A 27,250-nucleotide genomic window follows, 5' to 3' on the forward strand; every position below is an offset into this window, starting at 1 on the left:
TGGCAGCGGGGGAGTTGTCCCGGTGCCGGGGTGAAGCGTGGGCTCCCGAGGCGTCTCACCACCCACTGCCTCCCCCCACCCACCTAAGGAGTCAAAGCAGGTGGGAAGGCCCGTGGCCCCAAGTCTAGGCAGCCCCTTCCCCACAGGAGACATGGGAGGGCCAGCGACCCCACACACGGCCCCAGGATGTCAGGCGGGCAGAGCAGCTGCAGGGCCACAGGAGCGGGGGAGAGGTCCCCAGAGGCAAGAGCAGTTGTGCACATGTGCACGCATGACACACACACACACACACACGCTGTACATATACGTATACACATGCAGCCATGTACACACACGCTGTACATACACATGCTCACATGATGCACACCCATGCATACCCACGCTATACATACACCTGCACACATGATGCACATGCACCCATGCATACATAGTATACACACCTGCACACATGATGCACATGCACCCATGCATACATAGTATACACACCTGCATGCATGATGCACACAGTGTACATACACCTGCACGCATGATGCGCGCACACCCATGCACACTGTATGTACACGTGCACACATGACACACACCCATACACACAACACTGTAGTACACCTGCACGCACACACATGTGCAGTGGGTGTCCTCCGCTGGCTCGGGCTCCATCAGGCGTGATCTTTTTCTTTCCGTTGTTGTCACCGTAGACACCACATCCAGAGGGACATGCGTGCAGCAGGTTGGCCATGTAGCTGTGGGGTGGGTGTGGGACAAGACTAGACACACGTCCCCGGGCCTCCCACCCGGGGGCCCACGTGCTGGGCTGGCCCCTGCCAGTGGCAGTAGCACTGTACATATACAGGGACTGTCGGGCTCCCGCCATTCACCCAACGCCGGAACAAGAGGACACGTTCTCCGGCTACTTTGGCGGCAGGTGGCCCGGCGCATCTGCAGCGCTGCGGCCCCTGGAGGATTCAGGCCGGCTCCACCCCGCCGGCTCCCCCATGTCTGACGTGCGTTGAAGGGTGCAAACCTGCTTTAGTATCAACCTAAACAAGGCGTGAAGTAAATTAAACCAGAGGAGGAGGAGCCGGGCTGCCGGCCCTAATTTGGGCCACTCACCAGTTACTACCTCGAATTAGGCATTTGAAATTCTTTCTCCTGACAGTTCAGTTTGTTGTGCCTAAAAATACTGGTTTCCGGAAGGGTCTAGGGTGCATCTCTGGGGATTTTCCCTCGGTCCGCCCCGGGAGTGGAGGTAGTGCTGTGGGGGTCCAGGGATCTCCGGGGCGCGGGCTCCGTGTGTCTGCCAGCGCTGCGCCCTCCCTGCTGGGTCACGTCGGGAGAAACGCTCAGCCTCTCTGGGCCTGTCGCCCCACGGTGCCATGGGGTGATGACACATGCCAAGGGGAGCAGGCTCCAGGAGCCCCCATGCAGGAAGCTCTCAGAACAGCGCCTGACACGCGGCCCCCGACGCGAGGGCTACAGCTTCCTGCAGGTGGCACTCGGGGCAAGTCGCTGAGCCCCCAGCCCCCTGAACCCGGGTTTTCTTGCTGACGGGTGAGGTCTGAGAATGAAACGGGACCACTTACAGAAAGCTCCAGAACAGAGAACGAGGAATGCAATTCCCTCCTTCATGTGATCACAGGCCATCCCCTCACTCCCCAACTTCTGGGGACAGAACACCGTGCCTCGCTCTTTTCTTCATCTTTGAGACACCCCCCAAAACCCCAATTCACAGCGCTCCGCTCGTAACTGTTTGGGACGGGTGGCCAGAGCGCGTACCAGTGCGGCCCTGACGGCTGGAGGGGTAGACGCGGGACGGCCTGGGGCCCAGAGCCCACGCCAGCACCCACTGCTCCCTCTCCAGGCCCTACCAAGGCAACCCCACCTTCGACCCTGAGTTCATCCGCTCCAAGTCCACGGCCGCCGCGGGCCTCTGCTCCTGGTGCATCAACATCGTCCGCTTCTACGAGGTGTACTGCGACGTGGCCCCCAAGAGGCTGGCCCTGGAGGAGGCCAACGCGGAGCTAGCAGAGGCGCAAGAGAAGCTCTCGCGGATCAAAAACAAGATTGCCGTGAGTGCTCCCCGCACCCAAGGGGCTCCCCCCGGGGTCAGAGCCCTGCGGGGCGGGGTCAGCACAGTGTGGCCGCTGTGAATGACCAGCGCAGCTGCAGGGCCCAGATCGCCCACCCGGGAGGCCCCGCTCCGTGCTGTGCGTGCTCTGGCGGGACCTGGGACCCCACCACCGCCCCATTTCCTGGCCATTCTGTTCCCCCAGGAACTCAATGCCAACCTGAGCAACCTCACGTCGGCCTTTGAAAAGGCAACTGCAGAGAAGATCAAGTGCCAGCAAGAGGCCGACGCCACCAACAGGGTGATCTCGCTGGCTAACAGGTAGCTCGCTCCGCCCCACGGGCCACCCTCTTGTCTTGCCAGTGCCCGTGGAAGGGACAGGCCCACAGAACAGGATAGACCCACTGACTGACGATCGGCCAGTGTCTCCACCTCCTGGGTAGAGGACCTCTGTGCATCTCGTGACCTTTGGGGACACAGAACTCACCCTAACCCAGACCCGCCCGGGAGGCAGCGTCCACAGGGGCTTGTTCTCACCGCACCGTGGTGTCTGTACGGCCTTCCAGGGCCTCCACCTGCGCGGCCCTTTACACCCTGATTACACACGTGGCCTCCAGAGCCGCGCTGTCCCAACGGGAAGGCAGCTCGAGCCACGCCCACCCCTTACATTTTCCCATTGCCACCTTAGCACAGTTCAAAGATGAGACCAATTTTGAGGATGTATTTTTCTGAACCCCAAATGGGATCATTTCGACATGCAGTCGTTGTGAGGACGATCGCTGAGACAGTCCGCGCATGTTTTCATTCCGGGTCCTCAAAACCCACGTGCACATCTCAATTTGGACTAGCCGACGCCTCAGGTGCTCACCAGTGGGCAGCGAGGCTTCAGGGCTTTCTTTTCCTGCTTTTCAAAGTGAGCCCCGGGAGCCTGGCACAGAGTCCCCTGCCCGGAGGGCTGGCAACTGTTGGCAGGTGGTAGTCAGTGAGACCCAGGGACCCTCGGAGATCCCCAAGCCGCCTAACAATGGCCTCCAGCAGAGTGCAGATGCCATCCTAGGTTTGAGGGACTTGACATACCCACCAAGAAAAGCAAAGAGGTCTTTTGGTCTTTGGGAAGCAAGGGCTCCTGGGGGTGATGCTAAGGACAGACCTCAGGGGTCGTAATCAGGCAACCTGTGCTTTCAACAAATATCTCAATGCTCTCAGACTGGGGATGTCGCATCTCAGGTCAGGGGCCAGCTCTCAGGCAGGTGGCCAGAGGAGCAGGACGCCAACCCTGCCGTCCCCACTCCGCTTGGGGCCAGGTGCCCTCTGGATGCCACATTGTCCTGTGGCCACTGTGGCCACCATCCAGACTCCACCTCTGCCAAGACTTGCCAGTTGGCCAAAGCCTGTGCTCAGTGGTGTCCCGGCAGCAGCTCTAGCATGTGGGCGAAATGTCCAAATAATGTCAGCTCAGAAGTGACGTCAGCACAGAAGGCTGGGGAGGGGGCACTTGGCCCCCAGCTGCCCCCAGAAAATGTTAGTTTTGCTTCCCTAAAGCAGTTATTCCCAAAAATTTTCCCCAAAGCATGTCCAGTGTTGAAGCACTGAGCAAAGGAAGGATTTGAAATGCCAGGCTCATCACACTGGGAGGTGGGAGCTGCTTCCTGTCCTTGGGCGTGAGCGACCCTCCAACATTCCTCTCCCCCCACTGACCGCGTGGTCACATTAGGCTGGTAGGGGGACTGGCATCGGAAAACGTGCGCTGGGCTGAATCGGTGAAGAACTTCAAGGGCCAGGGGGTCACCCTGTGCGGGGACGTCCTGCTGATTTCCGCCTTCGTCTCCTACGTGGGCTACTTCACCAAGAAATACCGAAATGAGCTGATGGACAAATTCTGGATCCCTTATATAAAGAAGTTAAAGGTAAGAGGTTCGGTTGCATTCGTCACTCGGGAACTCTGGGGAGGTCCCCGGTGGGGCAGACCAGCCACACGTCACCCTCACTGATGCTCTGGCCGCGGCGGGTTTGCGCCGTGGCCCAGTGTGGCCGATGCTGACGCCCCTCCTGGTGGGTTCCGAGACGCATCAGGGCACTCGCTGTAAGTGCGGGTCTTCCAGACCACGCGGCTGGTCCGTGGTCCAACCACAGCCCCGTCACTTGGAGAGCTGTTCCCCGTGGGGCAGTAAGCAAGGCCACCTCACCCCTTCTAGAGCGAGCACTTCCTCTTGGCAGGTTCCCATCCCGATCACAGAAGGTCTGGACCCCTTGAGCCTGCTGACGGATGACGCCGACGTGGCCACTTGGAACAACCAGGGCCTCCCCAGCGACCGCATGTCCACCGAGAATGCCACCATCCTGTGCAACACGGAGCGCTGGCCCCTCATCGTGGACGCCCAGCTGCAAGGAATCAAGTGGATCAAAAACAAATACGGCAGCGAGCTGAAAGCCATCCGCCTGGGGCAGAAGAGGTGGGGGCCGTGGTGGCAGGCGGGGCGAGGTGGGGGCTCCAAAGCTAGCCGCTGGCCGGCCGGCCCTTGTGCTTAGAAACACACCCGAGGTGTCCGCACTGGTCAGATGGGCAGGTGCGTCTTTACGTACAGATCCTGGCCCACAGGTGGATTTGTCTTGCGATATTTGGTCTTGGGGAATAGCGCCAACAGTAAAGAACCCCGGGGCTCTTCTCCGCACCGCACCCCCTAGTACCTGCTGCTCCGGGGACGGAGCGTCACCCAGGCTTGAGTCCCACGTGGCCCCTGCCAACCATGAGGCTTCAGGCTGGTCATTTTCTCATTTCTCGTCTCTAGTGGGACACATTTCCTTGTCACAGTGGTCACGAGGGCCACCCCATTTTGCCTTCCTGGTGCACTGGGGCCTGGGGACCAGACACGGGTGTGAAAATGTCTGGCTCGACAGCTGTAAGGGGGCTGCCCTCCCGAAGGCCCCCAGGGGAGATGTGCACAGATGCCCCTCGGGCACCTGTCTTCCGGTGCCTTCTGGCTCTGAGGGCCGCCTCCTGGGGCGCCCAGCGGTGCCATCTCTGGGCCCGCGTCCTTACCTGGCCCCACATCATGCGCACAGCTACCTGGACATCATCGAGCAGGCCATTTCTGAAGGGGACACCTTGCTCATCGAGAACATCGGCGAAACCGTGGACCCTGTGCTGGACCCGCTGCTGGGCAGGAACACCATTAAAAAGGGAAAGTGAGTTCCACGTTCCACCTTCGCCGCTTGGCCCGTGTGAACTCGCTCAGGGGCAGGTGTGGCCTCTGCGCAGGGGGGAGGTGCGGGGAGCTTCCTGCTGTCCTGGTGGGCGGCAGGGTCTTTGGCGGAACGCCGGTGCCCAGGGAGAGATGGGAAATAGTGGAGCCGCGCCCCGGTCAGGAAAGCCGCCACCGTGCGAGTGACCCCTGCGGACGGCCAGCCCTCATGGCCAAGCTCTCCTTCTATTTTCATGCGTTTTCCAGATCTTGAGCCCGTAGCACTATTTTTTCTTATTCAAGTGAAATCTACATCGCATAAAATTATCTGTTTTAAGGCCAACAATGCGGTGGTACTTGGTGCGTTCACAGTGATGTGCGAGGATCAGCCCATCTAGTCCCCACGACCCCCGCCCACGGCAGCCAGCCCCTGCCGTGCCCCCCAGCTGCCAGCCCCTGGCACTCGCCAGCGTGCCCTCTGCCTCCACGGATCTCCCTGTTCTGCATCCGTACAAGGGAATCGCACGAGCTGTGCCACCTTGCGTCTGGCCGCTTTCCCCAGGCCGTGTGTTCAAGGCCCCTCCGTGCCCCCATGTGTCAGGACCTCGTGGTTCTGAGTCACAGTCCCCTGGACAGATGTGCCTCATCCTGTTTATCCGTTCAGTGGTTGATGCATTGAGCACGTATTGCTTTTCTAATATAAAAAGAGAAGCAAATCAACTTTTAAAACGTAAGCATCAGAGCTGCTGTGACCCCCTGTGAAAGTAGGGGCGTGTGCAGGAGCCCAGAACAGGAGAAAATGAACACTCTGACATCTCCACCTCGGAGAAGAGCTTGGCGTGGGCGGTGATGTCTGAGGGGTGAAGTTACAGAGGCCCCAAGAAGTGAGCTTGGCCAGGAAGAGGGGGAGCAGAGCAGGAGCAGAGAGGAGAGTTCCCCCCGCAGTGCTGGTGGACCCGGGGTCTGGGCCTGGCTGCCTTCAGATTCTCCCGGGAGCTCCCAGAACGTAGAGCTGTTGTGACCTAGGATGTCAGTGTGTGACGTCCGTGGCTCTGCGGCGGGGCCCAGGCGGTGTTTCTGTCCCGGCTCCCAGGGGAGTAATGATGTGCACTCGGAGCTGGGCACGTGCGACTATAAAGATCAGAACTGAGCAGAGAGAGCACAGGTGCACCTTCTAGAAGGTCCCGGCCACAGGCCAGGGAGGAAGAGCAGAATGAGAAGAGACGCTGTCCCTTCCTGGGGACCAGAGGAGGGTTCAGGGCGGCGCGAGGCCCGGGGGTGGTGGGAGGTGGTCTGCGCTGGTGCTGCTGCCGCCAGAGCCCCTCGAGCCCCTCCCTCCGTCCCCTACCGACCAGGTTCATTAAGATCGGCGACAAGGAGATGGAGTACCACCCCAAGTTCCGCCTCATCCTGCACACCAAGTACTTCAACCCACACTACAAGCCCGAGATGCAAGCCCAGTGCACCTTGATCAACTTCCTGGTCACCAGGGACGGGCTTGAGGACCAACTCCTGGCGGCCGTGGTGGCCAAAGAGCGCCCGGATCTAGAGCAGCTGAAGGTACGGGGGCCTGACATCAGCCCCACGTGGCCCAGGGTGGGCCACTCGGGTGGCCGCGAGCTTCCCCGACACATCTCTCTGACCGTGCCCCAGCCTGTCACACGATCACGTTGTATGCAGTGGAATGAGCCACTCTTCTTCCCCAAATCTACTTCCTCCCAAACCTAATTCCAAACCAAGCAGCCGCTTCCCTGACGGAAGAGGAGCTGGTGGTGCCCAGATGGCCTTGCGGGCACGGTCTTTGCGGCGGGTCCCCGTGCACGGCCACCAGCACACGCGGACTCAGGGCGGTCCCCCCGCCCCGGCCACACGGCTGCCCACTCGTATGAGGCTGGCCCTGTTCTTCCCGTCCCCGCTGGGTCTGGGCTGTGGCAGGGGCACAGGGCCAGCCGACGCCTGACCCCCCTCCCGGCTGTCTGTGCCGCCCGCAGGCAAACCTCACCAAGTCCCAAAATGAATTCAAGATTGTTCTGAAAGAGCTAGAAGACTCCCTGCTGGCCCGTCTGTCGGCCGCGTCGGGGAACTTCCTGGGGGACACGGCCTTAGTAGAGAATCTGGAGACCACCAAGCACACGGCCAGCGAGATCGAGGAGAAGGTGAGAGCCCGCCTCCCGGGCCTGCACCCCCCCAGCCCCTGGGGCCCAGACCAGGAACGGGGGGCTCAGGCACCGCGCGGCACGCCGCCTGCCAGCCGACGATCCCACAGACGGGACGAACCCACTGCCCACCGGCGCCGTCCACCCGCTGGTCCCACTCAGGCCCCGTTTGTTTGAAGGTGAAAGAGGCAAAAATCACGGAGGTTAAAATCAACGAGGCCAGAGAGAACTACCGGCCAGCCGCCGAGAGGGCCTCCCTGCTGTACTTCATACTGAACGACCTCAACAAAATCAACCCCATCTATCAGTTCTCGCTCAAGGTGCGGCTCCGGGTCCCGGACCCCTGGTGTCCACAGAGCCGCGGCCATCGGGAGGACAGGTGGGGTCCAGGCTGCACGGGATCCGCCCTGGGGCCAGCACCCCGGCGAGGGGCCCCTCCCCTGGTGCCCCAGACCCCCACCTGCCACAGAAACAAACTAGAACCCTGGCGGGCAGCCTGGGCGGCCTCACAGTCCAGCCCCCCAAGCCGCCATACGCCGCTCCCCAGGCCTTCAACGTGGTGTTCGAGAAGGCCATCCAGAAGACCACCCCCGCCAAGGAGGTCAAGCAGCGGGTGATGAACCTGACGGACGAGATCACCTACTCCGTCTACATGTACACGGCCCGCGGGCTCTTTGAACGGGACAAGCTCATCTTCCTGGCCCAGGTGGCCTTCCAGGTGGGTCTGGCCTCCCTGCTCCAAGCTCACAGCCCCGGCGCAGGAGGGCTCGTCCACGAGGCAGGTTCCCAGGTGATGCCCTTCCTGCCGCCGCCGCTGCTGTGGGACGTGCTTGCACCCTAATCTTTAGTTGCCATCAGGCCAGTGTTAAGTGGGAGCCCCTGAAGGGGGGACCCATTACGGAGAATTTTACAGACACGTCATCCTGTTACGTGTCCGTACTGCCTGGTGGGCAGCCGGTGGTTAACCACCATGGACGCCCAGTGCTAATTCTTAAGGAGATACAGGTACAAAGGAATAAACATTCCTCTCGTTCATACAGACCGGCTGGAATAGTTCAGATTTGTGTTCCATGAAGTAGATGAAACAGCCCCTCCGTGTGGTTCACTCTGTCCTGTAAGCACGGTGGGAAACACCAACTTCTGGAAGGCTGTTTCCATCCAGACTCAAACTACGAGTCAGGATCCAGGTCAAGGGTTTCCCTTATCCGTGAATCCCTGAATGGCAGCCCCTCTGTGAGTTCTCTCCCTGCTGAGAGGGCGTCGGGATATCTCCTTGGTGTTCCCCACCTAGATTTTCAAAGATGTTTTTCTTTTGACCAAAAAAAAAAGAGAGAGAGAGAGAGAGAGAGAGAGAAGGAACGGGAATCTGACTCAGGTGAAAGCCTTTGCTCTGCCGCGTGGGTGCCTTTGCACAACGCCCGGGCTCCCCTGCTGTCCACCTGGGACGGAGCGGCCGTGCCGCTTCCCAGGGGCCGAGACCCGGCCTGCTGGACGCCCAGAGAGCTGGTGTGCACGGGTGATGAGGCGACACAGAACGTGACCCAGGAAAAAAAAAAAAAGAACGTGACCCAGAAAGCCCCCCAGGAAATGTAGGTGCCCCAAAGACTAGTGTGCAAACGTTCACAGCAGCTCCGCTCACACCTGCCACAAGGCGGACACGGCCCAAACATCCACTGGAGGACAAGCGGATAAACAAGACGTGGTCTCTCCACGCAACGGAGCGTTGCTGCTCTGACAGCCGCCCGGGCGTGGATGAACCTCAGAGACACGGGGTGGAAGGAGCCAGACAGGCAAGGCCACATCTGTAGGATTCCCTGGACACGGAACGGGCACAACAGGCAGATCGACAGACGGAGCCAGACCCGGGGCGCCCGCGGCGGGGGGCAGGTCGGGGGGCGCTGCTCAGGGGCTTCCCTCTGGGGGGATGGACACACTCTGGTTCTAGACAGCGGTGAGGGCTGTGCACATGAAGTTAGCACAATTTCATACTTTAATAGGGCCAACACCGTAAGTGGTCATACGTATTTTACCACAATTTAAAAACACGGCGACAAACCAAGGTGAATACAAAGTTTCGCCCGGACCCAGGGGGCAGGACAGTGCTTCCCCCGCAGGGTCAGGGGGGAGAGCGCCTCAGCCTCACCCCTCGCTCCTGCCAGGGGCCGTCGGCCGCCCCTCCTCCCCACTGTTGTGGAACGATGCTGAGCGGCCCCCACGGTCCCTCAGGTCTTGTCCATGAAGAAAGAGCTGAACCCGGTCGAGCTGGACTTCCTCCTGCGGTTCCCTTTCAAGGCGGGGGTCCTGTCGCCGGTGGACTTCCTGCAGCACCAGGGATGGGGCGGCATCAAGGTTGGTGTTGGGACCCAACGCTGTGCACACTCTCCCTGCTGCGGGGGGCCCGGTGCTCAGCCCGGGGAGGTTCACAAGGCCCTACCACCGCCGCCGCACACCCTGCGAACCGGGGAGGCCCCAGAGGGCTCCTGCACTCGCGGGAAACTACTTTCCTGTTCAAACACAAGGGTCACTGGTCATTCCGACCCACACGTGGCCCCAGAGGCTGAGCCACGACAGGCCCCAGAGCGGGTCCAGGGGTCCCTGGGCCACCACCGCCCCCACCTCCTGACCCCGGGCAGTGCAAGTGTCGAGGTAGTTCCTCCCATCTGGGCGCACCCCCGGGCCCTCCATGTGGGGGCAGAAAGCCCCTGCGATGGGAGCGGCCCCATCCCCCAGCCCCCTGGAGGACAGCGGGGTCACCTGCCTGCACTAGAGCCTCCACCCGCGGTCCTGGCCCTCAGTGGCGCCGGCAGCTCATTTTAGGGCCAGGCCCAGCGGCCCACCCTCTCCCAGCACCGGGCAGGGGGCGCGGGGGGAGCTGAAAGGCCGCCTGCCCCCAGGCTCTGTCAGAGATGGACGAGTTCAAGAACCTGGACAGCGACATCGAAGGGTCTGCCAAGCGGTGGAAGAAGCTGGTGGAATCGGAAGCCCCGGAGAAGGAAATCTTCCCCAAGGAGTGGAAGAACAAGACGGCCCTGCAGAAGCTGTGCATGGTGAGGTGCATGCGCCCAGACCGCATGACCTACGCCGTCAAGTGAGTGTGGGGGCCTTGGGGGCAGAGGGGGGAGGGAGGGAGGCCCTGCGGGGCTCCCGGCGGGACCCCACCCAGACACTCGCCGCCCTGTCCTCCCAGGCCCCACTGGCCTGACGGGCAGTGACAGTGACGGGAAACAGGACGCCCCCGAGCCAAGCTACTTTGCAAAGTGTGGGCACCCGGGGTCCCTCAGGGCGCGGCGGGGAGAAAACCGTGGCAAAGCCACGTGCGTCCGAGGACGTTCATGCCCTCAGGGGCTACATTTAAAGTAAACTTTTTGGCCAAATTCAGCTCATTTGCAAAGAGAATTGTTCTGATTTCTGGAATAATTTCTCTGCCCCTGAAGCCCCCTGCACGATTGGAAAATTAATCACTGCGACCCTTCGGGGCTGCCGTTTCACCAAGGATTTGGAGAACAGCGACACCACCCAACACTGCAGGTCCCCGCGGGTGACGTCTGAGGTTCCTCGCCACCCTCTCCTGGACTGGACGTGGTTTCCCTCCTCCCGACCCGGGGCCGACTCGGGAGGACGGGGACACCACGGGAAGGCAGACGAGGCAGACAAGGAACCAAGCCCAGTGCCCGTTCTCGGACACGATGTGGGATCTTAGCCTTTTCTTGGTCCTAGCGGCCCCGCCAGACGCCTGCATCCCTAACGGAACTCCCCTCTGACGACGCAGAGGCCCAGTTGTTCGCAGACGAGTCTGTTTTGCTGTTTGGTGGTGGGTCACGGGCAGGGCAGCAGGAGGTGGAGGGAGGAGCCTCATGCCGGAGGAAGTCTGGACAAAGTTTGGGAAAGGCCAAAGGAAGGACGCCTGGCCACCACGGCAGGGAAGTCACCCCCGGGGGGAGCAGAGTGCGGTCAGGGGTCTGGGCCAGGGCCCCCAGCACACTGTGGTGCGTCCCCTCAGTCCACATGGGTGAAGGCACACGGATGCCCCAATGGAAGTACCCCAGACTGCGAGAGCCTCAGTGAGCTTGCAGGGGCCTGGGCGACCCCAAACCGCACTCCCGGACATTTTCTGTAGTGTCAGGAAAGGCTGCTTTCCCTTGCTAATGCCCTAGGGGCCGTGCAGCTTAAAATCCAGGAAATCCAAAGCCACCGTGAATGATATAACAGCAAACGTGTACCTAGGGCACACTATGTGCTGGAAGGACCCAGGGGTCCCCTGGCGTGGGGCGTGCTCACCTGGAATGCCCTGGGTTGGGGTCCTCTTGAGGCTTGTTCCCTCCCAGGTGACCCGGGAGCCTCTCCCCTGCTCACATGGAGGCCTCGCAGGGCCCAGGAGGGACAGAGGGCACTCGCTGCACAGACCACCGAGGCGGGAAGCACCTGCTCCCCCCGCACACCCTTCCCTGGCAAAGAGGAAAGACCCCGAAAAGACGGCCTTCAGGCCTGAGACTTGCTTTGCTTGAGAAAATCCACCAAGAGGGGCACACGGCTGGCTTGGCCAGAGGAGCATGTAACTTGATCTCAGGGGGCGTGAGTCTGAGCCCCACATTGTGTGTAGAGATTACTTAGAAATAAAATCTTTAAGGGGAGCCTGGGTGGCAGAGTTGGTTAAGCGTCTCTTGATTTCGGCTCAGGTCACGATCTCAGGGTCATGAGAGGCCTGCGTCAGGCTCTGCACTCAGTGGGGAGTCTGCTTGGGATTCTCTCTCGCTCTCTCGCTGAGCTTCCCCGCCCCCCCCCCCCGCTTGCATGTGTGCTATCTCCCTCTCTCTAAAATTAATAAATCTTGGGACGCTAGGGTGGCTCAGTGGTTGAATGTCTGCCTTTGGCTCAGGGCATGATCTCCCACCCTGGGATTGAGTCCCGCATCAGGCTCCCTGTGGGAACCTGCCTCTCCCTCTGCCTCTTTTGTGTCTCTTATGAATAAAAATCTTTAAAAAAATAAATAAAATTAATAAATCTTTAAAAAATAAAAATAAAATAAAATATTAAAAAATATAATAAGTAAAAGAAAAGAAAGCCCATCAAGGAAAGGGCCCTTCCCCCTGGGGTCCCAGCCCACCGTGTCTCCCTTGCCTTCGGGTCTAATCAAGCGCATCTCCCTCAGGAACTTCGTGGAGGAGAAGATGGGCAGCAAGTTCGTGGAGGGTCGGAGCGTCGAGTTCTCCAAGTCCTATGAGGAGAGCAGCCCCTCTACTCCAATCTTCTTCATCCTTTCCCCGGGCGTTGACCCCCTGAAGGACGTGGAAGCCCTGGGTAAGTGTCACCGGCCAGGCAGGGCTCAGAAAGGAGCGGCCACAGCACCGCTAGCCAGGGAGTGCACCTCAGAGCCCCAGTGGGGTGCCCTACATACCCGCTAGGACAGCTCTTGGCAGAAGCCCGGAAACTGGTGAGCACAGGAGGGGTAAGCAGAAACCAGAGTCCTCGGCGTTGCCCGCAGGCCCGGGAGAGGACGCCATGCGTGGAAGGCAGGACGTCACCTTGTGACCCAGCAATCCCACAGCTGGTAGCGTCCCAAGAATGCAAACAGGGGTTACTTTTTTTTTTTTTAAAGATTTTATTCATTTATTCATGAGAGACACAGAGAGCGAGGCAGAGAGAGAGACAGGCAGAGGGAGAAGCAGGCTCTCTGCGGGGAGCCTGATGCAGGACTCGATCCCAGGATTGCAGGATCATGCCCTAAGCCGAAGGGAGACGCTCAACCTCTGAGCCCCCCAGGCACCCCGTAAACAGGTGTTCAAGAGCGTCCTTCACAGTGCTGTCCACTGACAATAGCCAAAAGGCAGATAAAAGCCAATGTCCATCAACTGGTGAGTGGCTAATCCCACCGTGGTAGAGCCACGCGATGGGACGGTGCCCAGACATCAGAATGAGGTGCCCACACAAACGGCCACATGGGCAGCCCAGAAAACACTGTGCTGAGAGGGATCCCAGCCAAACACAAAGGCCCCACGGTACACGGGTCCGTGTATCTGGAACACCCAGAGGTGAATCCTTAGACACAGAGCAGGTGGCCAGGGGCCACAGGGAGACGCTGGGGCGGGGCATCCTGCGGGGGTGATGGGAAAGTGCTGGAACCAACGTGGTCCATGTGTTAAATGTCATTGAACTGAACACTTTAAGACGGGTTTGTTTTTTTTTTTAATTTTTATTTATTTATGATAGTCACAGAGAGAGAGAGAGAGAGAGAGAGAGGCAGAGGGAGAAGCAGGCTCCATGCACCGGGAGCCCGATGTGGGATTCGATCCCGGGTCTCCAGGATCGCGCCCTGGGCCAAAGGCAGGCGCCAAACCACTGCGCCACCCAGGGATCCCCTAAGACGGGTTTTAAATTGGCAGATTTGATGTTACGTGTTTTTTACCACAATACCAAACAAAGTGGGGGACGGGGGGGGATCCCCCGGATGGAGGGCCGAGCCACGGCCTCTGTCAGCAGCCCCACACTCTTCTGTTCTTTCCTTCAGGAAAAAAGCTGGGATTTACCATAGACAACGGGAAACTGCACAACGTGTCCCTGGGGCAGGGGCAGGAGGTGGTGGCCGAGGACGCTCTGGACATGGCTGCGGAGATGGGACACTGGGTCATTCTGCAGGTGCGGGGGACAGGCCTGCAGGCTGGAGGTCTGGGATTCACTGAGCAGAACTGACTCCCAGGCTGCAGTGGCTCGGTGGCAGCGCTCCCGGGGAGGGGCGGAGAGCGGGCACTGCCCGGAGCCCTGCCGGGGACGCCGCCGGGGAGGGGAGGGACGTGCGGCGCTAAGCCCCGGCCTTGGCCACAGAACATCCACCTGGTGGCACGGTGGCTGGGCACCCTGGACAAGAAGGTGGAGCGCTACAGCCTGGGCAGCCACGAGGACTACCGCGTGTTCATCAGCGCCGAGCCCGCCCCCAGCCCCGAGTCCCACATCATCCCCCAGGGCATCCTGGAAAACGCCATCAAAATCACCAACGAGCCGCCCACGGGCATGCACGCCAACCTGCACAAGGCTCTGGACCTCTTCACCCAGGTGAGGCGGCCTCCCCCTCTGGGCCCGTGTCCCTGGGGAGGCCCCCGGGCCGAGGCCCTCGGGTCACAGACAAAGAGACCCTCGGGGCCCGCACTGACGGGAGCAGGCTCTGAACCCCGAGGACGGCTCCACGCTGGTCCTCGCCGCTCCGTGCCACCCGCAGCGCACGCACGCACACCCCTCGCGCCACAGAGTCCGCGTGTCCCTGGAAGCCTGAGGCACGCAGTGTGCAATGTGCTTGAGTTAGAGCTTTAAAAACACAAGTGCGTATTTTTAATCCATTTCACGACCTGCGAGTCCGCACAGGTAAATGCAGTGCGGGTCCTGGGTTAGTGGGAGCCCCGCAGGAAGGGGCCCGGCTCTGGGGAGTGCTGTGGACGGGGCTGTAGTGCCTCCTCCCAGGGGGGCCCTCTCTGCCAGCGCCCTGTGGGCCCCCACCTCCTTCAGGGGGGCAGCTCCCGAGGCCCACGCCTCGCTCCCCGTCACACCACCACCTTGCGCGCTGTCCCCTGGGCGGCCCTGCCCCTCCTGCAAGCTCCCAGCATCTACCTTCGTTCTCTCGGCATCTGATCTGTTCTGTACCAGAACCTTCTGGTGCACACAGGTACGTCCCAAGGGGAGTCTACAACCTCTTAAAGGAAGACACCCACCCCGTCTGAGGACACCTACAAAGATGTGGTTACGGAGCACGTTGGCCAAGAACGCACAGCTCGCCACGGCTCCTAGAGAGTCTGGGCTACTGTCCGGGTGCTCGCTGCGAGGAGCGCTGACCACTGCCGAGGGACAGCACTTCTCGTTTAGGAAATCCCGGGATGTCCTGTGCTTGGGAATATTTTAACAATAGAACTGCGTTTTCTGAAATAAGTCAGGACCAGAGAGCACTCTCTCCCCTGCCCCGGGGCCGCCCCCTCGCCCCTCCCGCCCCCAGCAAGGCAGCTGGCAGGGGCGGGATGCGGGTCCCAGCCTGTGCCCTCCCGCAGGACACCCTGGAGATGTGCAGCAAGGAGACTGAGTTCAAGTGCATCCTCTTCGCCCTGTGCTACTTCCATGCCGTGGTGGCCGAGAGGCGCAAGTTTGGGGCTCAGGGCTGGAACAGGTCGTACCCGTTCAACAATGGGGACCTCACCATCTCCATCAACGTGCTCTACAACTACCTGGAGGCCAACACCAAGGTAGGGTGCCTGTGCCCAGCAGGGTCCTCCGCCCACGCGTCCGCCCCCGACAACGCCTCGTGCTTAGGAAGCACACAGGAGTCCTAGGCCCAGGAAAACCCAAAAGCAAGAGGCCCCGAGACCTCCAGCAGGCTGATATAACGACTGTTCCCTCTCGGAATGTGACTCCCAGAGAGCCTGGGGCAGACACAGCCCCACCACTGTGACCCCCCGGGCGGCCCATGAGCCTCTGCTCCTCCTCACTGGGCCCTGAATCCGCAGTGACAGGACGGCGGCACGGCACCTGTGACACCCGATGGGGCGGGTGGCGGGAGGGCCAGTCAGCGAGACTAGGCAGCACCACGGTCGCCAACGGTGCTGGGGCCAGGGCCCTGGGCTTGAAGCCCAGCTCTGCCTATCACTAGCTGAGACCTCCCGGACACCTGGCCTCAAGTTTTGGGGTCCAGGTGAGGAAAGTGCCCTGCTAGGCCTAGGGCTGCTGGTCTCAGGACACCCACCTGTTTCCTGCGCTGCCCTAAAAAGTTCAAGAGCTGGGCGGAGGCGAGAGAGACCTGGGCTGGTGAGCACAGCCCTGCCCACCCACCCCTCCCTGGCCCTCCCTGCAGGCGGCTGAGAAGGCCTGCCGACCCCTGAGGACCAACCCCACCACTCCCTGGGCCCCCAACGCACTGCCGTCACCCAACTCTGAGCCCGGCACATGGTTCATAGGCTCAGTTCCCCCCAGAGGAGGCAGGAGGGCAGAAGGACCAGCGGGCAGCTATCCTGGGGAAGGGGCGCTGGTGTCCACCTGCAGGTGGGAGGACGGAGGGCAGGTGGGGGGGTCCACTCCCCCATCCCCGAGAACAGATGCCGAGGAGCAGCCGTGAAGAGACTTTTCTGGGGAGATTCGTGTGGGACAGTCGTGCTAGAGCTTTTTGAAGACATTTATTCAGACGCTCACCCACTGTCCACATACACAAGCCCAGGTCGGTGGGAAACTGCTCGAGAACGCAGAGCGTGAGCTTCAGCGACCAGCAGGACAGGAGTAAATGACACACACGGGTCCTGCGAGCAGGGACCCCGCCTCCGTCCAAGCTCACGGCCTCAACCACATAAGTGACCGCCTGTGAGGACATGGTCCACGTCCCATGGTTCTGTCCCTCCAACTGAGGGGTCGCCCAGAGCTCCCCACACCCAAGCACAGACCCGACTCAGGCAACTCTCGGGGGGAGGCCCGCTGCCCGGTCCCTGACGAGCGCTCCGGGACTCCGTCGGCACCTGCCTGTCAGCACCACGGCCCCCGCCCCGCAGGGAAGGGAGGGAAGGGCAGCCCCGGGGCCAGAGGGGCCTGTGCCCAGCCCGCCTCTCCGAGGAAGTGAGCCGTCCCCGAAGCAAACAGGTAAAATGCAGAAAAAGCAGCTCAGCACGTACCCAGGACAACCAGGCAGAGACAGAGTTTAAGTCACAAAATGAGGGATCCCTGGGTGGCGCAGCAGTTTGGCGCCTGCCTTTGGCCCAGGGCGCGATCCTGGAGACCCGGGATCGAATCCCACGTTGGGCTCCCGGTGCATGGAGCCTGCTTCTCCCTCTGCCTGTGTCTCTGCCTCTCTCTCTCTCTCTGTGACTATCATAAATTTAAAAAATAATAATAATAAGTCACAAAATGACAATTTAGGGAATATTAACATTTTGAGCAAAATTCAAGAGACCAAATGAGGCAGCTGCTAAATGCCCAAGTTCATTCCTCAATAAACGGTGTCAGGAGGCCACCGGCCTGCACCACCCAGGGCAGGAGCAGGACCAGCCACGCACGCACAGCGTCCAAACTGCGTAAGCTACGTGCCAGACTGCAAGAGCTCGGTGCAGACGAAGAGAGAAATACCATACTAATGCGTTGTACGCCGACCATCTGTTGAAACACCCTTACCCTCCCAAATTTGAAATTCCACGAGTGACTGCCGCGTGTGGCTCCCGCGGGGCGGCCCACCCGGCCCGTGAGCAGGCTCCAGACGGTGGTGGTGGAGAGCCGAGGGCCCGGCTGGGCGCGATGTCAGGTGGCTGCGCTCCGGGTGCCCACGATGCTGCCCGTGCCACACGGCCCTGCAGGCGCGCAGCTGCACGGAGCTGCTGGGAACCGGGCGACAAGCAAGGAGACGCGGAGCCAGGCAAGCTCAGCGGGACCAGAAGATCAGCCCACTGGATGGAGACATCGTGAAGGTGTGACCTGCGGGACTCAGCGGCCAACAGAAATGGTGGCCGACCGTCAACACCCAGTCTCCGTGGAGTGAAAGGGCTTTGGCCAGGCGGCTGGCGCAGTCACGGGTGACTGCTCGCTTCCGAGCAGGGATGACAGGAGGCCCACGCAAGGGAGCTAACGGGGGCTGCAGGGTGGGCCTGGAGGTCCCACTCCCAGTCCTAGCAGAGGCCAGGCTGCAGGTGAAGGGGAGCAGGGGGCGGCCCTCGCCAGAGGAGCCAGAGGCAGGAGACCGCCAAGGAGGCTCCAGCTGCCGAGTAGGACGCTGGCGGATGGGGGAGGAAGGGGAGCCTTGGACAGTGGGCCAGGCGGCAGCTGGGGTGACAGCTGACCATGGGTTCTTAGACCCCGAAGGGGTGGGGGCACTTCTAACCACTTCTGTCCGTCCTTAGGTGCCCTGGGACGACCTCCGCTACCTGTTTGGAGAAATCATGTACGGGGGCCACATCACGGATGACTGGGACCGCCGGCTCTGCAGGACGTACTTGGGAGAGTACGTCCGGGCAGAGATGCTGGAGGGCGAGATCCTGCTGGCCCCGGGCTTTCAGATCCCCCCCAACCTGGATTACAAGGTGAGGGGGGTTCTCGGGGACAGGAGCTCATCCTGCAGCTCCAGGGCCAGTCTGGCGTCACAGAGGATGGGTAACCAAGCAAGAGGCCAGCAAAATGAGAGGCGGTCAGAACAGCCTCTGGGGAGGAGGCGTGGGGACCTTCGCATGGCAGGGGGGCAGCCAGCGAGGGGCTTAGAGAACTAGTGGGGGTCGAACAGAGGGCAAGACGTGGACGGGACACTCCGGTCAGAAATGCTTCAGGACAGTAGACACGGGTTCCCGCGTGCACAGCTCCACCGGCAGCCTGCTCACCGGCCGCCCCTTTGCAGGGCTACCACGAGTACATCGACGAGAACCTGCCCCCCGAGAGTCCCTACCTGTACGGCCTGCACCCCAACGCAGAGATTGGCTTCCTGACAGTCACGTCAGAGAAGCTGTTCCGTACTGTCCTGGAAATGCAGCCCAAAGAGACCGACTCGGGAGCGGGCACCGGCGTATCTCGAGAGGAAAAGGCAGGAGCTCTAATCCCCAGCCCGGGGCAGGCAGAGGGTGGGGCCCAGGACTCCCAGAAACCGGGGGCAGCCCCACAGCCTAGACCATCAGAACAGTCCCTCCCCATGAGCCTGAAGACCACAGAGGGCTCGTCCAAGCAGAAAAACTCTAGTGCAGAGCTTTTAATCCGTCCTCACGGTCTGGGTTCCTGTGCGATCTCGTGAGCCATGAACACCTTGAGGCAGGTCAGGACATTCTGGACAAGTTCACAGCCAGCTGGGTATTGGGCTCACCGAAAAAGACCCTCAGTGCTGGGAGGCCTCGGGACCCTTTCTTGGTCTAAGGACTGAAACCCATGCACCCGGGAATGTCTGAGGGTGCCAGGCTGGGCGGGCGGCAGCTGCCATGGCCTCAGTCCCATGGCCTTGGCGACAGGACCAGGATAGTCACAGCCTGTTGGGCAAGATCCCCTCCTCTTGCCAGACACGTGGCCGCACCTCCCTGACCCTGATTCTCAGTGACTCCACTGCCCTCTGCTCCGGGAGCCCTTGCCGTGGACGGCTGGGTGGTGGGCAGTGCGGGCGGTGACACAGACTCTTGGGGACTGATGTCCAGGTGAAAGCCGTGCTGGAGGAGATCCTGGAGAAGGTCCCGGAGATGTTCAACATGGCTGAGATCATGGCCAAGGCGGCCGAGAAGACCCCCTATGTGGTGGTGGCCTTCCAGGAGTGCGAGAGAATGAACATCCTGACCAACGAGATGCGCCGCTCGCTGAAGGAGCTAAGCCTGGGGCTGAAGGTGACAGCACGCAGGTCACTCAGGACCCAGGGACACGGTGGAGGGGGCGAGCGGGCTGCTTGCAAGCTGACCCCCCACCTCAGCTGGGTCCTGGGCGTCGTGGGACTGCCTCCCCCTCTGGGTTCCCTGGTCGGAGGGCGCACCCCCAGGCTCTGTCAGCCTCCTCTCGACCTCCAACGGCGTGGACGGGGTGGGAGAAAGCAGGCGCAGGGCACTGCCTGGGCCCCCAGCGCCCCCTCCGTGTCTCTTAGGGAGAGCTGACCATCACGACCGACATGGAAGACCTGTCCATGGCGCTGTTCTACGACACCGTGCCCGACCCGTGGGTGGCCCGGGCCTACCCCTCCATGATGGGCCTGGCGGCCTGGTACGTGGACCTGCTACTCCGCATCAGGGTAAGGACGGTCTCCCCAGGCGTCACAGCAGATGCCCTCCCAACCCCCGGGGCCGGCAGGACCACGGTGGTGAAGAGGGAACGTGTGTCCCCCCCACCAGCCTGGCCTTTGTCAGAGCAGGGCCGGAAGGGCTGGCCCACACCACACAGACGCCCGGCAATGCAGGCGCTTCCTGCAGGAGGGAGGAAAGGGCGGCGGAGGCGGGAGCAGTTTCCATCACCGACAGGCCCTCTCAGCTGGAGCCCGAAGCGCCGGGGCGCCCGTCAGGGGAGCGGCCTGGTCACAGCCTCCTCTGGGCCCCCGAGTCCTTGTGCCCTAGTGTGAGGCCCTCTCGAGGCCCTCCCCTCCCCATCCCCTCATTCATGGAGCGGGTGGGTACCAGGCTCTGCTGAGGCGCGTTTCCACCAGGAGCTCGAGGCCTGGACGACGGACTTCGCCCTGCCCACCACCGTGTGGCTGGCCGGCTTCTTCAACCCCCAGTCCTTCCTCACGGCCATCATGCAGTCCATGGCCAGGAAGAACGAGTGGCCACTGGACAAAATGTGTCTGTCTGTGGAAGTGACCAAAAAGAACCGGGAGGACATGACGGCACCGCCCCGAGAGGGCTCCTATGTATACGGGCTCTTCATGGAAGGTAACGACGGTGCCGGTCTGAGAAAGCCTCCAGAGCCTGACCTGCTGGGCTGGGGACAGGGACGAGCTGAGGGGGCGGGTGGGAGAAGCACACAGAAGGGGCGTGTCAGCTCAAGGCTTGACGCTGGTGGAGGCGGTGGCACAACTCAGAGAATGCGCTCAGTCTGGGGACAGAACTCGGCACACCGGGCAACCAGGCTGCTCTGCTTGGCCAGAAACAGCAGGTGCATCCTCAGGTGTGAGCACCTGTCTTGGGGCGATGAGGGCTCCAGGAGCAGGAAGCCTGGGGCAGACGGATGTCTAGGGGCACCAGCGCTCCTGCCCCCCACACCCCCACCGTGGCCAGGCCAAGCAGTAGCGGGGAGGGGGACGCCTGCCCCTCACCCCCATCCTGCAGAGGCCTGTTCCCTCAGACCCGCTGAGCTGAGCGACAGCTTTTCCACCACAAACCGTCCTACTCGGGGACTGACGCCACCCCCTTACCTGTGGGGGTGTCAGGGCTTAGCCAGCAAGCGCTCAGGGCTCCCAGTCCCCACGTCAGAGACAAGCACAGCAGAGGCCGCTCCCCGTGTTTATTTTGGAATAACAGACAGGAAACACAAACACCATTAACAGGGTGAGTAAAAACGATAGCAGTCTGGTTAAAGGCAAATCAAATATCCGTGTGCGTGTGCGTATATGCTCGCGGGCGCTGCGCGTGCACACAGGCTGGACGATGCACACCTCCTGTGACTTTCAGCCGCAACCACCGCTTCCTGCCCCTGAGGCCGAGGAGGCTGACGGACAGGTTCTGAAGACACCACACATGTACACGGTGGCCCCGAGAGCTTGAGGCAGAGCTGTCCCTCAGAGGCACACAGTGGGGTCCCAGCGCCCCCTCCGGGTCCTCTGCCCACAGCACCCCCACAAGCCGCTCCTGCGCAGGTCCAGCCCCTGGCATTCCCCCCCCAGCTGGCCATGGCTCGCCGCTGGCACGGCCCCACGGCCACGCTGACCTCGCCGTGCCGTCCTGCAGGAGCTCGCTGGGACACCCAGACCGGAGTCATCGCCGAAGCCAGGCTGAAGGAGCTGACGCCAGCCATGCCCGTCATCTTCATCAAAGCCATCCCTGTGGACCGCATGGAGACCAAGAACATCTATGAGTGTCCCGTGTACAAAACACGCATCCGTGGCCCCACCTACGTCTGGACCTTTAACCTAAAGACCAAAGAGAAGGCAGCCAAGTGGATCCTGGCAGCCGTGGCCCTGCTCTTACAGGTCTAGTGCAGCTGGCACCCCAGGTCCCCGGGCCACGTCCGAACCACAATTTCAAGATGATGTTAGAAACTCAGACTTGCCACTGCTACCTATTCTTACAGGAACTGACAGTTACTTTTTGTTCCCCTATGTAAGCCAGGCACTTTAGAGCACGTCAACGTGGACAGGCCAGAGGGTGGGGCGGCGTGGAAGAGGGGGCGCGGGTGAGATTAAAACAGCGAAGTCGCGTAGTTGTGCTTGTCTGATTCTCTGGAACCCCATTCGGCTCAGTACCTGGCAGCCACCAGGGGCCCAACCCGCAGACCCCGCAGCCCGGAGGTCAGGCGGGCATGCCCTTTCCCACAAGCAGCTCGGAGGTGTGGCTTCAGCAGCCGCGGCCTCCAGCCTGATGCCACAAGGAGAGGCCCACCGGGGAGGGGTTGGGGAGGGGCCGGGGCGGTCCACAGCCATGGGTGCCCTTCCCCAAAGACAGAACCTGTCTTGATTCAGACCAAGCCTCCTCTCTCCCTGTCCCTGACACACCACTCCAGAAGCGACTTTGCCACTCAAACACCTACTTTCTGAGCATGTGCACACAGAAAAACAAACCTAGTTCCTGGGACGACCTTAACGTGTGTCCTTGGAGGTCACAAGCTTGTGTCCACAATAAGTTCCCTTTCAGGAGGCGTGGCACCTTCCCTTCCTCCTGCCCCATGGCCCCCACATTCCTAGTTGGGGATCCCCTGCCACACCCCGACTGTAGCCGAGGGTCCTGACCTCCCCAGGGGCCAGGCAGTGCAGCAGGGACCGGAGGGCCGGCCCCCACCCCCACCCCACGCCATCTGGACAAGCCCCTCCGCCTGTATTCCCGACTCGATGAGGAAAAGCGCCCCAAGCACACACCGCCCGCTGCACCACGGTGCTGGTCCCCAGGCTGCCCTGGGACAACCAGGGGACACCTTGGGCCCTCCTTGTGGCCATTTCAGCCAAGTGAATGGGCTGCCGTTTGGGACTGGCCGGGGTGGTGGCGCACAGTCAAGGGGAGGGAGTGATAAGCCAGGAAACTGGGGGAACAGGGAAGGCAGGCGGCAGGGCCCGCAAGCTCCAGGGGAAGCTTGACATCCCTGGTGTTCTCAGGCTCACACACAGAGCTCAGGGCCCTCCAGGACCATCCCGCCTCCAGCTAAGGTTTAATATGATCCTGAAGTTTTGTAAGAACTGTTTTCCAAGTAGTCTCACTGGAGCCCCAAGACCTAACTGTGAGAGTAACAATCTGGTGGGGCTCACAAAAGAGAAGGAAAAACACCCCTCAAATCCTCAGGGAGCCCAGGCTCCAGCCGCCTTGGGGCTGCCCAGCAGGAAGGCGGGGTTCCTGCCCTGGGTGCTGGGCAGCCCCCCTGCTGGCCAGGAGGGGTCGCTGCTGTCCGTCCCGTCGGAGCCACTCCTGCCCCCTCGTCCTGCCCACAGCCAGCAGGCAACTCACTTGTAATCCCCGGTAATAACCACAAAACAGGAAGGCTTTCCAATTTTGCCTGTAGAGCCCGAAATAAAACAGCAATTTCTTCTGCACCTCCCAACTTTCCAAGAGGTGATTCACCTTTGGGTTGCAATCCAGTGACGGGGGCCCCAGGGTGCTGTGGGTGGTGGAGCCCCTGCCTCCTGGGTGGCCGCCGGGGCTGGGGGAGAGCGCATGTGGGGAGGGCCCAGGACCGGCTGGAGGTGGTTAGCAGAGACAAAGGGAGCAGCTGAGCATGGAGGGCACAGGCCTCGATTGCTCAAGCTGGGCTATGGCACAATGTTGACTCTGGTCCCACAGAGTCTACAAGAATGTCAACGCTGTTTACCGAAAGCCTCTCTCCAAACAGAAACCCGGTGCCCTGGCACATTCTTCTGGCTTCTCTAGCCTAATTGTCCCACAGGACAATTTAATAACTGGTTTGAAGGCAAACAGCGTTAACTGATGTGCTGCTGCCCCAGAGCAGTGTAGACACGGCCACCGATTCCCAACCACTGAAGCCTGCAGATCTGCTGGCCCTGGCGGGGGGCTGGAGATGCTGGAGGGCCCCGTGCACACAGCCAGGCTGTGCAGACAGGCCGGCCACACCTTCCAGAGCCCTGAAGGGGACCAGCAGCCACAGCCCTCAGGACGGAGCCACGTGAAGTGGCTTCCGGGAATGTGCCTGCCAGGGCGGAAAGCAATCTCTCTCCCGACAAAGGATGGGCCAGCCATACCCTGGGGCCAAAGGCCTTCTCTCAGGAAGATCTTTCTCTGTGCAAGGTTCAGCACCTGGAGATCAGAGATTGGCGGGAAGGTTTTGAAATCTGCTTCTGGAGACAGAGGGCGGTGGGGCAGCATGCTATGTGTTCTGAAGATGCCCTGCTGTGAGAAGGTGGCACAAACCAGGTTTTAAGCAGATCCAATAAAAAAGAGGTTTGTTCTTCAACAAAAAAAATCACAAAGGAAAAAAAGGAGGGGATCCCACAGGTGAAAAGAGACTTAGGTGACGTGTCACCATATCATCACAAGGTCTGGACCTTATCTGGAACTTCAAGTCAAACACATGGAAAATTTTCCATAAAATAAGAAATATTATAAGGCAATTGAACCCTTGAACACGTTTGGGGTATTTGTTGACACTAAGGGACTCTGGCTAAGGTTTCAGTCAGGTGTGATACCACAATAACGTCGACGGCGGGAGAGGTTTACGAGACTTTATACTGGGAGAGGGTGCCGATATACGCGTATCCTCTAGAAATACGGACCAGTACGTAAAGATCAGAGCAAACACGTGAGAAGAGTCAAAGGTGGCTGCTGAGGGGCAAGAGAGGCAGGAGACTGCTGCGGGGTCAGGGGTCTAGCATTGCCTTCCTCTACAACTATACGTGATCTGAATAAAATTAAACATAATAAAATTATGGAGGGAAAACTAAAAGATGACATTAAATACAATTCTGTTTTAATGAGAGAAGCCTGGCACGAGCACCCAAGGAAGCCCACGCCGCACACCCCGTGCTCCTGCCTCAGAGCCCCTGCACCCAGGAGTCAGGAGGTGGGTCCCATCTGGGGCCCTGTGGGCGCGAGGGCAGGGTGGCTCTGGGGAGGCACCGCGTCCACTGGCAGGCGCACCCTGCCCGGCCTCCAGGCGCACCCTGCCCGGCCTCCAGGCGACGGCCGAGCCAAGCAGCAGTCCAGGGCCACCCCGCTCCGTGCCTCTGTGGGCCACAGCTAGAGGCTCCGGGCACCCAGTGGCAGGCTCCTCCCAGGAGGGCAGTGTCCTGTCACCGAGTGTCCCTCCTGCTCGCACTGCCCTAAGCCCCCTGCTCTGTGGTGCCGGCCCAAGCCACGGTGCTGCCTCATCTACTCCAGGCCTGGAAAACTTCAATGACAACCATGGTGACCCACGGAACAGAGCCCCCGGGTCCTGGGAACACTGCCCTCCCTGCTAGGACAGAAGCCCCCTGACCCACACGTGGCCTCACAAGGCAGCACCTGTTCATCCTCAGAAGAAGTTCTTAATCAGCGGAGTCACCATCTTCACCCACAACTTCACCTGCCGACTTGGCTGCTCGAAGGTGGAGGAAGACACCACACCTGAGCGTAGGTAGAGCTGCTCCTGCTCCTGAGGGAGAGGAACAAACAGGCATTAGGGTCTCCCACAGCGCCAGGTGACTCAGCCCGTCCACCCCAAATTCACACGTGGAGCCAGCCCAGGCACTGGGGCACTGGGTTGCAAGGTGCCAGGGTGCTGCGGTACCCAGGCCCTGGGGTGCTAGGATGCCAGGGTGCTGGGGTGCTGGGATGCCCGGTCACTGGGGTGCTGGGATGCCCGGTCACTGGGGTGCTTAGGATGCTAGGGCACTGAGATGCCTGGGCCCTGGGATGTTGTGGTGCCTGGGTGCTGGGATGCCGGGGCACTGGGGTGCCTGGGTGCCCAGCTGAGGCACAAGGAAGCCAGGCAGGGGAGGCAGGCCTGCGAGCCACCCCATCAATCCTGCCCTAGCAGTAAGCTAAGAAGCTCGTGTCTCTATGCTTTCAAGACCAAGATGTGCATGGAACAGGGGACGTGGAGTGGAAGTCGAGCTGGCAGAGAGAGGATTTACAAGTTCACCCTCACTAAATGAGGTCATGCAACTTAAAGACACATTCGTGAAATGAGGGAGTAGCTCTTTTCTCAAGTTGGCAAAACGTTCTGTCACAGGGTGACCCCAAGCCGCCAGACCAGGGAGCCAGGCATTCCCATGCACTCTGCGGCTGGAGATGGGGTCACGGCTTCTTCCCAGAGACCAACCTGGCAACAGGTATCAAAGCCTCAAGAAGCTCCACTTGTAGGAATTTATCCCAGGATGAAAAGCTATGCTCTCAAGACTTCTGGGTGCTGCTATCTATCACAGCGACATTTATAACAGGGAAAAACTGGAAACCACCTAAATGTCCACCACAACTAATTAAATAAATAAATCTGTATGACAAACCAGCCTGCACAAGATAATCACGTTCTAGAAAAACGACACAGAGAATACAACCCTAATTTCATTAAGAAAGAAGAGACAAGTCAAGCCCTGTCACACAGAACAAGAGGGAATCCTCAGGATGACTTCAGTGATGGCTCTGAATCGAGGGACAGGCGTCTTCCAATTTTTCTTAATTTTTACAATGAATGTTTACATTTAAAAATAAGTTTAAAAACACTCATATTCTCTTAAACTGTGCTTAGAATCTTTGAGAGGAAATACTTTTTTAAACAAACACCCTACAAGTCCTGTGTTTCCATTTATAAGGTATTTGATGAAGAAGTCAGAAAGTGATCCCACTTGTTCCCACCACACAGGGCTGAGGGCGATCCCTCTCTGGATCTCTGCATCACTTTGTCCAGAAAATACCGACTATCCCACACCATTATGAAGACCCAACAGAACGGCCTGGGAAGCGGCCTGGGAAGCGGCCTGGGGTGGGCCCAGGAGCACCAGAGGGGGGGGGGGCACGGAGATAGCACTGCCCTGTCCCGCCCCAGGAGCAGGGTGTGCTCTTCCCTGGGGGCAGGGACCACCCAGCAGGAACAGGGGACAGCAGACACCTGGCCTTGCAGAACACTACGGGAAGTGTCCACAGCTTTCCTGTCCAGGGCTGGGTGGCCCCAGGGCCCAGACTTCATTCTCCTGCATGGTTTTCAGGCTCACCCCCTGGCCACTCCCTCGGGGCCAGGGTCCACGTGGCACTTCCCAGCTGAGCGGACTCCTGGCCGCCAGCTCGAACCCTCGGGCCTCCCGATGGCAGTGGCGATGGCCTCGG

The 27,250-nt window shown here is 60.5% G+C and overlaps 2 protein-coding genes across 3 annotated transcripts in view; one reads left to right on the forward strand and one right to left on the reverse strand.

The window, feature by feature from the left end:
• Positions 1–22,211, forward strand: part of DNAH17 (dynein axonemal heavy chain 17) — a 112,008-nt gene extending 89,797 nt beyond the window's left edge. For both annotated transcript variants that reach the window (XM_072746504.1, XM_072746503.1), the window contains 21 exons: positions 1,859–2,066; positions 2,271–2,386; positions 3,780–3,972; positions 4,283–4,518; positions 5,129–5,251; positions 6,603–6,807; positions 7,239–7,403; positions 7,583–7,723; positions 7,951–8,121; positions 9,630–9,752; positions 10,298–10,491; positions 12,553–12,701; positions 13,909–14,036; positions 14,223–14,450; positions 15,431–15,622; positions 18,248–18,427; positions 18,736–18,918; positions 19,514–19,696; positions 19,948–20,091; positions 20,500–20,725; positions 21,740–22,211. In XM_072746504.1, the coding sequence (XP_072602605.1) occupies positions 1,859–2,066; positions 2,271–2,386; positions 3,780–3,972; positions 4,283–4,518; positions 5,129–5,251; positions 6,603–6,807; positions 7,239–7,403; positions 7,583–7,723; positions 7,951–8,121; positions 9,630–9,752; positions 10,298–10,491; positions 12,553–12,701; positions 13,909–14,036; positions 14,223–14,450; positions 15,431–15,622; positions 18,248–18,427; positions 18,736–18,918; positions 19,514–19,696; positions 19,948–20,091; positions 20,500–20,725; positions 21,740–21,987 (3,736 nt within the window). In that variant the 3' untranslated portion in view covers positions 21,988–22,211. The remainder of the gene's footprint in view (positions 1–1,858; positions 2,067–2,270; positions 2,387–3,779; positions 3,973–4,282; positions 4,519–5,128; positions 5,252–6,602; positions 6,808–7,238; positions 7,404–7,582; positions 7,724–7,950; positions 8,122–9,629; positions 9,753–10,297; positions 10,492–12,552; positions 12,702–13,908; positions 14,037–14,222; positions 14,451–15,430; positions 15,623–18,247; positions 18,428–18,735; positions 18,919–19,513; positions 19,697–19,947; positions 20,092–20,499; positions 20,726–21,739) is intronic.
• The window catches only part of PGS1 (phosphatidylglycerophosphate synthase 1), a 36,277-nt gene continuing 30,309 nt past the window's right edge, over positions 21,283–27,250 (reverse strand). The window contains exons 9-10 of the mRNA XM_072746505.1: positions 25,451–25,580; positions 21,283–21,832 (exon numbers count right to left, since the gene is read on the reverse strand). Coding sequence (XP_072602606.1) covers positions 25,461–25,580 — 120 coding nt within the window. The 3' untranslated portion in view covers positions 21,283–21,832; positions 25,451–25,460. The remainder of the gene's footprint in view (positions 21,833–25,450; positions 25,581–27,250) is intronic.

This window comes from Vulpes vulpes, chromosome 2 (genome assembly GCF_048418805.1).
Source record: "Vulpes vulpes isolate BD-2025 chromosome 2, VulVul3, whole genome shotgun sequence".
In the NCBI taxonomy this organism is placed as follows: Eukaryota; Metazoa; Chordata; class Mammalia; order Carnivora; family Canidae; genus Vulpes; species Vulpes vulpes.